Here is a 15397-nt window from a genome sequence, read left to right as displayed (position 1 = left end):
ATCAAACACGTTCCCTGAATTCCTAAAGGCACCGGAACACCCACTTTCAGATACAACACACTTTCAGATACAACCACCCCACAATTCTCACACGGCCAAATAAACAAGAAAACCTACATGCTCACATACACACACTGACCCCCAAACCATGCACACACACTTATCGGTGTGCAGTCAGTGGCACTGATCTAACAGGTGAGTAGCACAGAAGTCACACACCATACAAGGTACAACTTCCTTTATTGTTAATTTCATGCACACAAGATGCAGGCAAGGCAACCGTGATTTGACACAGGACTGGGGACTACAGCTGACTACTAACTGAGCCAAGCTGCTCACATCACTGACACCTATCCGCACTAAACCTGAGTGCTGCACTTCTCCTCAGCTGCACCACGTCCATAGGTCAAACAGGATGCACCTGAGGGCGGCACGCACCGTCAGCAGCCCGAGCTACCTGTTGGGCTGCATCAGGGTTTCCGTCCCGAGGGAGCTTCCCCAGCCTCAGCCTTGCTCAGAGTGCTGGCGACACCGACGGGACACACGGAGGGTCCTCTGCGGTACTAAAGCCCCCTCACGTAGGTCAGGCATCGTCAGCACACGGGGAGCGCCCTGCCAGGACCAGGACCGGCACCAAATTCGGCGGTTTCACCGCTCGCTCGCTCGCTCCGCAGCCAGCTGGCCGCTGGGGCCGCTGGGCCGCACAGACCAAGGGAGAGCCCACCGCATAGCGGGAAGGATCACAAAGTGCAAGGACCGCTCGGCAAGACTGGGGCTGGGGGTCCATTACCTTCTAAGTAACGGACTCTCGGGGCGCCGCCATGGCTGCGATTCCCTGGGGCACGCGCTCTCCTCGCGCCTGCGCATCACCTGGGTTGGACGCCCGCAACGGATGCTGGGAGACGTTGGAGGGCAACTTGAGCAGGGCGGGAACCCGGCGCGCCCCGAGGGCGTGCGCATGCGTGCGGAGCGCGCGCCAAAGATAGGAGTGCAGGGAGACAATATGTGGTCTAGAAAGATTGTTGCGGTTTTTCCGTGATCAGACGAGTCCTGGAATCTTTGTGGCCGTCTCTCCATTAACCTAGCGTGTCTGAAACGGCCCCTGATGGTTTGGAAGAGGGCAGACGTCCGCCCTGGCACGCGCACCCCAGGGAAGGGCTCTTCCCAGGGCTGCACCCTAGAGCGGGGTCTCCTGCACTGGGGTCAGCGCTTGCATCCTCTCCGGACTGCAGGTCTCCGAGACTTGTGCGCGCCTCCCCAAAACGCTGCCTCCTTTCTTCCCAGCCCGCCTGGGTTCCATGGAAGAACAGTCTGGCCAAGAATGTTAGACCTGGAAACACTGAGGGACTCCGGTTCCTAGCTCCGTTCTTAGAGTTTGTCCTCTGGTATTTACTGTGCTTGGGGAACTTACATGATACAGGGAATTTTAAATAAACAGTGATTCGCAAATGCTTTCGTTGAAAATTTCTTACCATCCTAAAACGTGCCAATTTGAACCACATAAAGTAAAAAATACCATGTAGTATAGGCGTAATTTCACAACAAAGAAACACTCATTCCTTAAGTTCCTGAGTAAAAACGTGGCCTCATCAACCCTCCAATATGAAGTTACTGTTTGAACACCATGTAAGGGTGCACACGATAGAAATACAAGTCTTTGAGAAGGCTCTTAAACTTGTTTATGTTTTAAGTCACACCTCTAGGTGGTTTTTATTTCTTAGTCACACCTCTAAGTGGTTTTTTTGTTTTTGTTTTTTGTTTTTGTTTTTGTTTCTTTTTTGTTGGTGGTGGTGGTGGTGGTTTTTTGCCATTCACCATTACCTTGCTTGAATTGCTCCCATATTATCTTCTGAAGAGCTTGGTACCTGTTTCCAGTGCTTGCATGAAGAATAAAAACATTGTTGAGTGTAAGTGGGTGGTTCATGCTACAGTAGACTGAGGCTCCTAGCCCCTGGTTTATTCTCCAGGTGACTTCAACTCCAGGGCTATGCCAAGAGGCAGCTAGATGCATGGAACTTCATACTTTTCAGGTCACACCTGGATTCGTGAACCCAACAACTTGAGGCATCATCTGTGGCCTCCCAGGGTGCACATCAGCAGAATGCTGGAAGGCCCAATGACTCCAGTACAGACTCAACACCATCCGGAGTACCTGTAATATTTATGAGCTAAAGACCCACTTTTTGTAAATACCTGTCTTACAAACCAAAGAAAGTAACCACAAGTAACACAAATTCATTCTGCACACCAGTAAAATTAACTATCAGAAACTAATTGAAAGTATTTTCAAAAACAAAACTTCCTGTCCATATACTTTTAGATAAAAATGTACACATCACAAAAATTTCCTGTGGAAGGGAAAAGTGACCAGGATACTTTGTTGGGAGGAAGCCCCATCCCTATGTATTCCATTTGACTTCTGAAATACAAAAATATTTGCACGTCACAATACTCCATGAAAAGCATTAAAAGGAGAAAAAGCATACACTTAACAACAAACACTGTCAGTACCATAAAAGGTTGGGGAGGGGGTTTCTGAGTTAGTCTGTAAGCTTTAATATCAGTCCGTGATGGACAGAGGCGTTCCAACAAAGGGGATCAGAAGTCAGACTTTCCTTGGAAATGCAGATTCAGCAGTGGACAGTACTTGGGGGTGCAAGACTGCTTCCCTCAGGATGAAGTGCACACACTGCGACTGTCACTGATCCGCTGATACGTTCTCAGACACTTGGTCCCCTCTTCTCCCTAAGCAAGCCTGTACTGATCACATCATGTGTTCTGAAATTTGATGAGAAAGTACTTCACTGAATGTAGCTAGGGGCCTACCTTCCTCCACAGGTGGGAAGCAGGGTGGCCTAGGAAGCAAGAGTAGGTATATTGATATGGAACAGATGTTAAGGAGGAACCAAGTACAGTCGGTGTGCTGGAAATCAGAGAATACTTTAACACTGCCTGAGGAGCTCACATCAGCTGTTCTGCCGCAGTTCAGATTCAGGAGAACTTGAGATTCTGCCCTACTGCAAGAGCCTCAGAATGTCTCCCCACCCCCACCTGGGCTGCCCTCCTGCCACCCCTCCCCCACCAGAGAAGCCTGAGCCCCACATTCCATTCCTGTTACCTTTAAACTTGCCCCAGCTGCTGCAGTTGGACCCTGAGCGGCCAGCTCACTGCTGGGTCCTGAACTTGTTTCTCTCATTGAGGAGGCTGTGCTGAGTGTCCAAGCCTGCAGGGAGAGCTTCAGGAGGAGGTAAGTCTGTAGGGGTGGGGCTGTTTAACCAGATTCCCTGCTACTACTTGGATACTTGGGGACTCACATGGGACACGTCCCCTGGGGACAGCTGACTGGATTGAAGTAGAAGAAAGAGACAACCCTGGATGTCCACAAAGACATCGTACCTGGGGAGGCTGTGGAAGCCTATGTTGAACAGACGCTGTTGACTGGGGAGACTACTGGCCACATACAGGTGGATCAAGATGCCCCATGGGAAGTGTACTGATGAGTAGAAGAGACGGGAGCAAATGGATTCGTTCTCTGTAAACCAGGAGAGGGGCACAGGTCACTTCAGTCTGAGGGGTGTAGTGCGAGGATGGCTGGGGATGAGGTGGAGGCAGAGAGAGGCTCAGGGTATAGCTGAGCCTACCCTTTCAGTCACAGGGAGCCTGCCCTTGAAAGGGCTCAGAGGGTGTAGACAGGGCTATCCTAGGTATTAGGATGCTGAGATGAAATGGGCTTAGCCATGAAAATGATCAGGTGGGATCCTTCCCTTTTACCCATTCTTCCTTGAGTGAGCCTGGAAATTACAACAACCTCTACTGCCCATATCCTCCCAGCTCTCTGCTTCCTGCCCAGTAGTGGTTTCTTTCACTCCAGGAAAGTTGTTTTCTCTGGATTCTGCAAGGCAGGAATGGAAATTAACATCAGGCAACAGAGGGCTTGGGTTTCCCCTAAGTGGTCTGCATTGTTCCTCCTGTAGTGGAAACACAAGTCTTTCAATCAAGTCATCCTACATCTCATGGTGGGCCTCTGCCAAGGACTTTCCATAAAGATGAAGGCAGTGCACGAACTCCACCTCTGTACTTCACAGACAGGTTCAGCTGGGCAGAGTGGTTGGATTTCCACAGGAAGTTTCAGTGAATGCTGTTCTCCACCTTTATTTTCATAAAGCTTAATTATTTGAGTAGCAGAGTGACACAGGAGGGGAGATAGTGAGGGCTTGACAAGCAATGGAAGAGGGAGAGAGGGAGAAAAGAAAGAGAGAGAAAGGAAGGGAGAGAGGGAGCGAAGGAGGGAGGGAAGGAGGGAGGGAGAGAGAGAGAGAAAGAGAGAGAAAGGGAGGGAGAGGGAGAGGAAGGGAAGGAGGTATCTACATCTTCTATCCACTGTACTCCCCAGTGTCTGAAATAATCAGAGCTGGGCAAGGTCAAAGCCAGGAACCCAGAACACTGCCAGAGTCTCCAACAAAGGACAGGAATTCGTGTGCTATGTCTTCATTTTCTGCCCCCCTTCTCACGTTAGCAAGAAGTTGCATCAGAAGTACAGTTTGCCAGGACTAGAACAAGCTCCAATATGGGATGTGGACATGCCAAGTTGCAGCTTAACTCACTGTGCCAAAAAAACCACACCTGTTTTTATATTAAAGGATGGAGAGTAGCAGTTAGGAAGGTTATGTTCAATGTGAGGACACGGGTCCTGATCCTTAGACACATGTGCACTGTGTCTGTTGTCATTTACTGGGCTCTGTGTGGTTCCTGGTCAGGGATGTGTTCCAGTATATATTGTCCCCCCAACTCCCTGACTCAAGCCTACTCCTCAAGCCTTTGCTTTCCATCACTGAGAGCATAAAGAACGATCCCAGATAGTCACCATTTCCCTCAACCAATTCTGATCTGACCCTTTAGAAATTACGAAATCCCGGACACCTCCCCAGACACCCCTACCAGTCACCACCCTGTGGACTTTCTAACCCTATGCAGCCATCCCTGATTGTGTAAGGAAACCATCTCAAGGGACCAACATCTACCTATCAGTCCTGTTCTTGGGGAACACAGAGGGACCACCAGGCCATGCAACCAGGGGCGGCCAATATATATATGCTCCCTGTGGTTTCGGCAGGGCCCTCTTAAGAACAGTACCACCTGCTAGCAGGATGACGTTATCCTCAGAGATCACAAGGTTATCCTCATGAATCACAAGGCCATGGTAGGGAGAGATTTCTTCCCAGACCTTTGACTTTCTTGTGCTAGGGTTTAAGGAAAGTGTCCACTAAGAAGTCCCCCTAAGGTGGGATCTGGGCTCGGTGTTGTGAATCAGCTGGCTTTACCTAGGCCGGGTGGGCATGTGGCACCACAGCTGTATAAGTCCCCTAGCCTGCTGTGGAGTACTGAGGTGCCACTAGGGAGGCAATGCTGATCCAGGTGTTGGGAGACATCTAGACAACTGGGAGTCACCCTGTGTGACTCTAGGGGCAGTGAGAACTCAGTGTTGCATCCTGGCAATGAAGGGTATCTGAGAATTGCTATTCGAGAAGGGTATTGAGAATTGGTTCGCCTATTCCATTCACTCCTCTCCTTTGTCTCCACAGCATCTCCAGGGCTGGGATCAGCCATGATCCCGCACCCAGGCACCTCCACGTCTCTCGTCATGCTGCTGCCCTTTCCCCAACCAACTCACGGCCCTGCACCCCAGCCACCCTGGGGACAGCCCCCTCCGCCCCTCCTGAATGTGGCATTCCCTCCAGGCAGTCGCCTTGTGCTGCCTGCTGCTATCCCCAGGATGCCCACAGTGGCTGGAGATGGTGGCTGTGGCCCAAATGGGGCTGGGAATGTCCAGCTATTCCTCCAGTTGAGGACAGGAGGGCAGCCAGTGGAGCCCCTCCACTCTCAGACCTTGGTCTACAACCAAACCCAGATCAGCCTGAATGCCCCAGAGGGGTTCTGTGGGGCAGGGCAGCACCCTGCTCCCATAGCAGTGCCTGTGTCTTCCCTGCAGGCAACAGTGCCTGCACCTACCATGGTGGGAACCCAGGCCAGTCAGGGGGGCTGGCCTCCAGGCCGCCCTCCTCCAGCTCCACCACCAGCTGCCCAGCTGGCCCCGATGGTCTTCCCAGTAAACAACGGGCCACCATCACAAGGGGCTGACAGGGAGCACATCCTGCCTACTCCCAAGGCCCAAGCCTCACCAGACGACCCCTGCAACTCCACCAGCGTCTACGAGAACTTCCGGCGCTGGCAGCACTTCAAGGCCCTGGCCCGGAGGCTCCTTCCCCAGAGCCCTGACACAGAAGCTCTGTCCTGCTTCCTCATGTGAGTACCCATGCCCAGGGCCTGGGGCAGTGCATTGGGAGGATCACGGGGTGGGCAACGCAGGCTAAAAGGGCTCCCAAAGGAAGACCCTGAAGGCTATCGAGAGACCACATGCAGTTCCCATTGGCAGCCATGATATCTCATGCTGCCTGTGACATGCTTCCAGGGCCTTGCCCCACTGGATCTTAGCTATCCTGTGATAACATTTACACTTCCACAATTTCCAGGGTAACCCTTACAGAACACTCAAGGTCAGAGCGGGTCCTGGGATCACAGGAGCCACCACTGGGGTTTGAGTCTGAGTCCACACAGCAATCCCTGTCCACCACCAGCATCATACACAGAAGGTCACAGACCCAGGGACTTGACGTGAGGGCTGATAAGGAGGGAAGTCTTATGCACAGCCCAACCCTCGCTCTTCCCGGAACTTCCAGGAAGACAGAAGGTGGTCAGGAGCCCACCCAGGGCCACGCTGGGGCACCAGCATGAGGGTCTCTCCTGGGCCAGCACTGACATCGCAGCCCAGAGCCCTCACAGAGAGGAGACACTCGCACCCATTCCCAGGGAGCTGAGAAGGTCACTGCAGTGAACCTGCTGAGCTTGGCACAGGCCAGGCACACACTCTGTCTCACGAAATGACTGCGGTCAATGCCATCATGAGGAAAAGGCAATGAGGAGAAGAACACAGCCACAGCCCAAACACCATGGTACAGGCTGTGACTGGACTCTGAGCACCTAAGGCAAGAACGCAGGCCGCTGTCCGGGGCTGCTGGGGACCAAACCAGAGGGAACCTTCCCCGCAGTGGCACACTCCCCTTTCTTGACCACTCGGGCTCCGGTTCCTCTGTGTCTACCACCATCACGACAAACACAGCCACCTTCCACTGAGCAGGGCACTGTGTCCATGTCGCGCCCACCTCTGACCTCCCGGCCGCATCGTCTCTCAGCCTGCACCTGAAAGGAGTCTCCACGCCTTGGTGTTGATGTCTCCATCTCCCTGCAGCTCTGAACACTCAGCATTTCCCAGAAGGCACATCACCCCCCAACTCAGTCCCCATCCACAGAGTCCTGGTCCCCTACTCAGAGCACAGCCTGCATAGCTCCCATACTTCTCCCCACTCACAGGAGCTCTGAGGTCCCAACTCCAGTGCGGCCTCTGGCCAGCAACTATAAAGCAGGTTACACACTCAGCCCTGGGACCAGCAGCCCGCACCAGAGCCCTGGCACGCAGGTCAGATCATTCTGTGTGGTTCTCCCTTTGGGCTGCACTGCACAAGGCCACACGCTGGACAGTTTCAACCACAGATGTTTATGTGTCACATCTGGAGGCTGGAAGACTGAGCACAGGACATGGGCTGGATTCAGATTCCGGTGAGCCTGCTCTTCCTGAGACAGGACCTTCCCACTGTCTTCATTTGAGAATCAAGCTATGGTGTGTCTTGACCCTCCTCTAAGGACACCAGTACTATCACGGGAGCTGCAGCCTTAGGACCTCTCCTAACCCTAACTGCACCACAGACACTACCTCAGACCCCATCACACTGAGGATTAGGACTTGCACACATGTATTTAGGGGATACAATCATCCCATTCATGCTGCACAGTGATGCTGAAGCCACACTAGGGAGACAGAGAGGCCAACACAGCCCTGGGAGTGGGTATCCCCCAGATGAGAGGTGGCCAGGAGGCTGGAGAGCCCACACTGGAGGAGGACATGACAGGGACAGAGGGAAGGGGAGACCGCAGCACAGTAGTCAGACCCCTGAGCTCAGGCGGCAGGGTGGGCTTGTGTGTTTTTACTGACTCTGGGGAATTAATTCCAGCCCTGTGCTGCGGACCCTGGCCCAGAGGAGGCCCACCATGCCACTGGAGGAGGGCCTGCAGTTTGCCTTGCGTGAATGGCAGCACAAGAGCAACTTTGACCGGATGATCTTCTACGAGATGGCAGAAAAGTGAGTTGGGAGTCCTAGTCCCAGGGTTGTGTGGTGGAGGAGGCTGGGGAGGGAGACTGGGCCTGAGGGGCTGGATGTGTCAGCACACATACACCGTTTCTTGGAACAGGCCCTCCGTGGGCCCTGCTCTCCCAGGATACTGCCCCACCTCCTGGATGTAGGGTTCTATGTGCTCTCCTCCCTGGGAGTCCTCCCAATCTGTGTCTGAAGCTCAAGGTTGAGGTGGAGCAGCTAGCGAGCCCTTGTGGTGTCCTCCCACCACGAGGACTCTGCACATGGCACGACCTCCATTGGAGCGTCTGCCTCATGCCCTCGAGAGAGGCGCTATGGACAGATGTGTTCTCAACAGTGAAGCGCCATCCCAGAATGTGCTGCAGCCCAGAGTGTGTTCTCGGGGGTCTGGTGTCTCAGAAGCAGGGCCCTGTGCTGCATTTCTGCCTGTTTATGCAGTGAGATAAGTTTAAACACACAGCACTCAGAGGCAATGCCCCACCTCTCAGCCAGGCCTCCCATCCTCCTGCCTGCCCCTGGACCCTCATCTCCTGCTCCCCCTACAAGGATCACAGTCTCGGGCTCAGGATCTTTGATTCTGAACTAGGACCCAAAAGAGCTTGTGATAAATGTCCTTTTGAGCAGCCTCTGGAGTCAGCCCTACTTGTGGCTCTGTATAGGGCCAGACAAGGCATGCAAGTGGTGAGATCTGCTGTGCCTTTGTTAACTGGGCCTGTAGGGGATCAGAGACACACGTCACAGGCCCGTGCAGGGCAGAAGAGAGCACTGTTCCCAGAATGTTTTACCCCTGTGGGACTGACCAGACATGGGCCTCGCTGACCCCAAGGGACATGTGCATGTGTCTGCCACCAGCTGCTGCCCGATCGTTTGTCAGGGCATGGGCCCCTCACGTTTGGCCTGTGTCCCCCACTCGCAGGTTCATGGAGTTTGAGGAAGAGGAGGAGATGCAGATTCAGAAGCTGGGGTGGATGAAGGGGAAACCTTGCCAGCCCCCACCGGTCTCACCAGCACTGCTTCCTCAAGGGCCCCCAGCCCCTGTGGCTGTCCAGCAGCCAGGTACAGTCTCTCGTGTCCCAACACAGCCCTTGGCAGAGGCCAACACAACCCCAGGATCCGTTGTCCCCTCGTCTGGGCCTTTCCTTCAAGAGCAACATGTGTTCCTTTGTGCGGAATATCCCACGGACAGCCCAGGGGCCCACATGCTTTGGGCCATCACCTGGGAATTTTTCATGCCACAGTCATAGTGCCTCTCATCCCTTAGCTTCCCAAGGAGCCAGCAAACTCTGGCCAGGATGGGGTCTGGAGATAAGAACACAGAGTGTTGGTGACTCAGGTGTTCCACCTCTCAGCCCCATCTCCTCTCTCGGATGCTGTTGTCAGGTTCTCCTGGCCCAGCGAGACCACTCATGTCCCCCAACAACTGTCCACCCCACTGTGCCTGACATGACACTGGGGCCCCTGTACTCACACCATGTTCCCCATCCACAGGGTGTGCCCCCAGGAAGGCCAGCTCCAAGGCCCTGCCTGCCTGTCCAGTGCCACCCAGACACCAGGGGCCTCAGGACAAGACACCCAAGGAGATCCCGCCAGAGGCCGTGAAGGAGTACATGGAAATCATGGACGCGTTGCTGGGGCCAACACCCTTGTCCTGGGAGCCTCCCGATGGCCACCCAGAAGAGGACAGAGATGAAGGTTTCCTGGAGAATGAGGGGTCATACCCTGACCCGGAAATGCTGTCCTACATTGACAGTCTATGCTCCCAGGTGGATTTTGTCACCAAGGTGGGTTGGGATGCGGCACTGGGATGCAAGATCCAAAAAAATGACCCTACCAGGCCCTTAAGCCAAATGCAAGTTCTTCACCACTGCCTTTGTGTTCCTGAGTGAATGAGTGAGTGAGTGAGTGAGTAGTGAGTGAAGCTGACTGCCCACTGATTTACAACCCCAGTGTGAACAGTGATGGGGCCGTCATTGCTTTCTGGTTCTGTTCAAGTTCCCATCATCTCAGATGCTTCAAGCAAGGATGATCAAGGACATCTTGCGTCTTTTCTAGGCAGAGGCCATCATTCACCCCAGATTCCTGGAAGAACTGCTTTCCCCAGATCCACAGCTGGACCTCACAGCCCTATCCAAGGAGCTGGAGAAGGAGGAAGGGCTGACTGCTGGCCAGGTAAAGGACAGAAGGTGGTCAGCATTAGAGTAGGGACAGCATGTACACAGGGCAGGGAGGTGAGCCAGGAAACCAGGGGTGGGGGCAGCATGTAGACAGGGCAGGGAGGTGAGCCAGGAAACCAGGGGTGGGGGCAGCAGGTAGACAGGGCAGGGAGTGGCACCAGGAAACCAGGGGTGGGGGCAGCATGTAGACAGGGCAGGGAGGGGCACCAAAAACTGAGGGGGCAGCAGGTAGACAGGGCAGGGAGGGGCACCAGGAAACCAGGGGTGGGGGCAGCATGTAGACAGGGCAGGGAGGGGCACCAGGTAACCAGGGGTGGGTCGACAGGGCAGGGAGGGGCACCAGGAAACCAGGGGTGGGGGCAGCATGTAGACAGGCAGGGAGGGGCACCAGGAAACTCAGGGGGCAGCATGTAGATGGGACAAGGAGGGGCACCAAGAAAGCAGGGGGGGGACAACAGGTAGACAGGGCAGGGAGGGGCACCAGGAAACCAGGGTGGGAGCAGCATGTAGACAGGGCAGGGAGAGGCACCTAGGTAGACTGGTGGTAGAAGGGGGGACCCCAGCATGGCAGACCCAGATCATTATGTCTCCCCCTACTCTGCTGGGGAAGAATGACTTCTTGAGGAGCTGCTTCAGGTGGGGTGCAGGTGCTCACATGTGTTAAAGAGACAGAAGAGCCAGTTCCAGGTTAGGGTACAGTCTAGAATGAGGCTCATGTGGGTGGAGGCAGAACCCCCTCACACTGATGGAACCAGCCCAAAGACTCGGGCCTTTCTGCCTCCTCCTGAGTACCTGCTGTGCACTCCCTGGCCTCCCTCACACCTGGCACAGCCACTAAGGGCCTGTTTCCTCTGCAGGTAACGGCGAAGCACTTCTCCGTGACAGAGGATGGGGCTGTGGGGGCAACCCCCAGTCATGGTGTGCCCATACTGAACCCCAGCAATTCTGAATCTGGACCCCAACAAAGTGCGGAGAGTGACAACCAGGGCCCCCGCCTTGGGGCCAGAGCTCAGTGCTTCTCCCGGTCGATGCCTTCCCAAGACCTGCAGAGACATGCAGTCCCAGACACCCCCCTGTGCAGGCCTGAGGTTAATGCTGTCTTCAGTGGACATCGGGCGTGTCCCTCACTGGGGGCCACCAAAGATGCTGAGAGTTTCAGAGGAGGACCCTCTGTTGGGGGCCCGCATGCACCATTGGACATCTCCAGTGAGAACGAGGAGGAACTTCCCAGTCTCTCCTTCCTCCTGGCCTCCCAGCACCACCTGCTGCCCTTGGGCTTTGCACGCAGCGAGGCCTCTGCCGAAGACCTGCCCTGCCTTGGAGCTGGGAATCCTTGCAGAGCACCAAAACCCCTGTCTACCCATGGAAGGGACCCTAGGGGTCCCCTCCCACATGCTGCAAAGTCCAGGAAGCAAGCTCTCCAGGGAGGCCCGGGCCCTGTAAAAAAGAAGCCCTGCCCAGGGCCTCACCTCAGGGCTTCTGGAGGGCAGGCCCAGGCTCTGGGCTCTGTGGGAAACTCCCAGGCTCAGAAGAGGAAACGTGACCACTTTGACACCAGGAGGAGGAAGAAGCATCATTCAGCCCACTAGGTGGCGCTAGGGCTCTGGGGAGCAGCTCCTCTAGGTGCAGCCTGAAGCACATGGACCCTAACTCTGCTCTGCACCCAAAGTGTTGACCCCGCTGTTCCTCACCACAAGAGGGCGACTGTAGGACCCCCAGGTGGAGGGACCTGGGGCAAGAGTGTGGAATCATCCCTTTGGGACTTTGTTTGTGTAAATAAAGGAAGTTACATTGGAAACAGTCTGCTCTGCTGCCCTCTGTCCTGGCATCAGCGGGGTGAGGGCAGTGAGGCAAGACAGACGGAGAGGCCTGCTCATGGCTGCACAGGGGCCTGACCGACGTCTCCCTCCAGGTTCCCACGCTTCCTACCCCAGCTGCTAGTGCCCCACCATCACCGCCCACAGGAGCCCTCATTGGCTCTGGGTCCTCCTGAGCCCCACTGCCCTCTGTGTCCTATACATGTCTTCCTGGGAGCTGCTTCTGAGCCGTCAGTCGAGGGCCCCAGGAGCAGAGTCCGAGAACTGAGCCTGGAGAGGGCACCCTCCCGAGGGGCTCCTTTCTGCTCCCATGAAGCAGGCTCCAGGCAGGCCTGGTCCCTCCTCAGTGTGGGTCTGGGGAGATGGAAAGCGCTGGCTTTGGGAAAAGAGGCTGCGGCATCTGGGGTAATGTAGGCTGACAATCTGAGCAGCACTGATGGCTGCAAAGCCAAGGGCTGTGCTTTCTCAGTGACCAGGTGGGATTGCTCCACAGGGGGACCTCAGCGCTGCAGGAGGTCCTCCACGGCTCTGTGCCCTGGGCAGCACTGGCAGGTGGCCCTCATTCGTCTTAACAGGCGGCCCCATCCTGTCCAAGTGGCCAGGAAAAGGGCGGGCCAGCACGAGTCCGCTCATCAGTTGACCACAGGCAGTGGCTGACACAGGTCTCCTGGCAGACAAGAGAAGGGCTGGCCCCTGGGACACACGAGGGACAGCTGAGGCCCTTCACAGCCCCTGCAGTTTCTGTGAACGCATCCTTGGCTGGGAGGAAAGAACCTGGGCGGCCCCCACGGGGGCTCTCAGGACCTGACTCCTACACTAGACAGGCTCTGCGTGTCCCAGACCAGCACGGCCCTGTTAAGGTCTTCAAAATCCACTATGTTCTGTTCCCTGACACCAGCACGGATGCCTTGTGTGCAAGCCTCTCACTAACTTCAGACAAACATTTCATGACTAAGGCTGCACTGGGCTGGCTCTCATCCCTTCCCCACCTCAGTCTTCCGAAGGACGAATTCCACCTCTGATGGCAACACCCCTTCCTGCAGTGTCCTGTGTCTTAGTTCATTCCAAAGATTTTCATTTTCTTCAATTACTGCAGCTTTGGTAGCGATATCAAGAGAATGTTTGGGGCCGTGATATGGCGTAGCAGGTAAAGCTGCCACCTGCAGCACCAGCATTCCATATGGACACTGGTTCGAGTCCTGGCTGCTCCACTTCCAATCCAGCACTCTGCTATGGCCTGGGAAAGCAGTGGAAAATGGCTCAAGTCCTTGCACCCCTGCACCCACATGCGAGACCCAGAAGAAGCTCCAGGCTCCTAGATTCCGATCAGGCCAGCTCCAGCCATTGTGGCCATTTGAGGAGTGATTCAGCAGATGGAAGACCTCTCTGTCTCTGCCTCTGCCTCTCTGTAACTCTGCCTTCAAATAAAGAAAGAAAGAAAGAACTTCAGTAAAATAATAATAATAATAATAATAATAATGCTACCCTCACAGCATGAGTTATGAGTGTTCCCTCCTCTTCCCTTCTTTGGAACAGCTGAAGGGGATTGATATTCTTTTTCAAAGAAAAAATTGATTTTTTTTTTCATTTTATTTGAAAGGTACAAGAGGAAGGGAGAAGAAGGGGGGGGGGGATGGAGAAAAGGGAGAGGGAGAAAATACTCCTATGTGCTGTATCACTCCCCAAACTGGCAATGGCCTGGGGCTGGGTTGAGTCCAGGCAGTATCTTCTGCTATAATCTGTTATTATACAGGAGTCCTAATGATGAGGTGGGGAGGTGTTGGAGGGGAGGCATTCTATAACCCTGTGATTTTACTGACCCTGGGCTACTGTCCTGTGACCTTCACATGTACCTCTGAGTAGCCCTCACCCCAACCCATGGTGTGGAAGAAATGAGAGAGCGTGCTGGAGTTTGGCATTTCTTGTCCACCAAGTCAGTTGGGTGCTGGTAAAACCTCCAAAGAAAAGACTCTCGTAAGAGCTGCTGTTGTGGTAGGCTTTGTAAGCAGGGCTGATGGTCTCTTCATATTTCACAGTCATCACATGTCCAGTCCCCTGTCAGAAGCAGGACAGGCTCTCCCTCTTTTTTTTTATTATTATTTTTTTTTATTTTTTATTTTATTTTTTTGACAGGCAGAGTGGACAGTGAGAGAGAGAGAGACAGAGAGAAAGGTCTTCCTTTTGCCGTTGGTTCACCCTCCAATGGCCGCCGCGGTAGCGCGCTGTGGCCGGCGCACCGCGCTGATCCGATAGCAGGAGCCAGGTGCTTCTCCTGGTCTCCCATGGGGTGCAGCACCCAAGCACTTGGGCCATCCTCCACTGCACTCCCTGGCTACAGCAGAGAGCTGGCCTGGAAGAGGGGCAACCGGGACAGGATCGGTGCCCCGACCGGGACTAGAACCCGGTGTGCCGGCGCCGCAAGGCAGAGGATTAGCCTAGTGAGCCGCGGCGCCGGCCAGGCTCTCCCTCTTATCCACACACCAAGACCTTGAGAAGGCTGCTGAGGTAACCATCCCAGCCCCTATGTCCATCTCTCGTCCTCCAGTCACAGGCCAGGACCCCTTTCCTCACGTCCTGGTTCTGGACACAGCCCTGCTCAGTCACTCTACGTCCCAGGCTTTCCCTCCCTGAGGACCACTGGAGTTCAGTCTTCCCTTTAAAACCCCCAGCCGTGCTCGGAAAAGCCCTGGATCCTCTGCACTATGGGTCCTGAGTGGGACGTCTCACTCCTTCTGCAGGCCTGGGTGCCCCTGTAGCAGACACGTTCTGTGAGAGGCAGAATCAGCCTTCTCCCCTGACAGTGCCCCTTAGTGTTCCCCTACAACCTGCTCTTCTCCTGGGAACTCACACTTGAGAGTCCTCCTGCAAGGTCTCCTTTCTGAACAAGGGAACTAGATGCTGACCCCAAGGGAAGGGCAGGCATGGCGGAGCGTGAGAGATCAGAGAGGAGCAGGGTGGGTCACTGTTTTCCTCTGATACTGCCACACTTGGTTTGAGGGTGGGTAGAAAAGCCAAGGAGAAGTTTCAGGGAAGGACACTGGTACACAGGATGAAAGGCGCTGGATGCCCCCAGGTCACGTCAAGGTTTTCTGGGAGGCCCTGAGGATAAATGGCAGCAGAAGCCAGGTAAGCGCAGTTC

The 15397-nt window shown here is 54.7% G+C and overlaps 1 protein-coding gene across 1 annotated transcript; it reads left to right on the top strand.

Moving 5' to 3' along the window:
* Positions 1 to 415: 415 nt before the first annotated feature.
* On the top strand, positions 416 to 12030 carry LOC133771900 (NUT family member 2G-like). The gene is made up of 7 exons (XM_062208284.1): positions 416 to 962; positions 5583 to 6303; positions 8127 to 8255; positions 9184 to 9323; positions 9756 to 10052; positions 10324 to 10453; positions 11382 to 12030. The coding sequence occupies exons 1-7, from the start codon at positions 416 to 418 to the stop codon at positions 12028 to 12030; spliced, it is 2613 nt and encodes an 870-aa protein (XP_062064268.1).
* The last annotated feature ends 3367 nt before the right edge of the window (positions 12031 to 15397 follow it).

This window comes from Lepus europaeus, chromosome 12 (assembly GCF_033115175.1).
Source record: "Lepus europaeus isolate LE1 chromosome 12, mLepTim1.pri, whole genome shotgun sequence".
Taxonomy (NCBI): Eukaryota; Metazoa; Chordata; class Mammalia; order Lagomorpha; family Leporidae; genus Lepus; species Lepus europaeus.
The sequence above is the reverse complement of the archived record's forward strand: the minus strand, read 5'-3'. Positions and strand labels throughout refer to the sequence as shown.

Excerpts from the sequence above, each read along its gene's own strand:
- LOC133771900 (XM_062208284.1), top strand. The coding sequence starts at position 416 with ATGCACCTGAGGGCGGCACGCACCGTCAGCAGCCCGAGCTACCTGTTG. Across the intron at positions 9,324-9,755 it reads TGTGGCTGTCCAGCAGCCAG|GGTGTGCCCCCAGGAAGGCC; the intron begins GTACAGTCTCTC and ends CCCCATCCACAG. Across the intron at positions 10,053-10,323 it reads GGATTTTGTCACCAAGGTGG|AGGCCATCATTCACCCCAGA; the intron begins GTTGGGATGCGG and ends TTTTCTAGGCAG.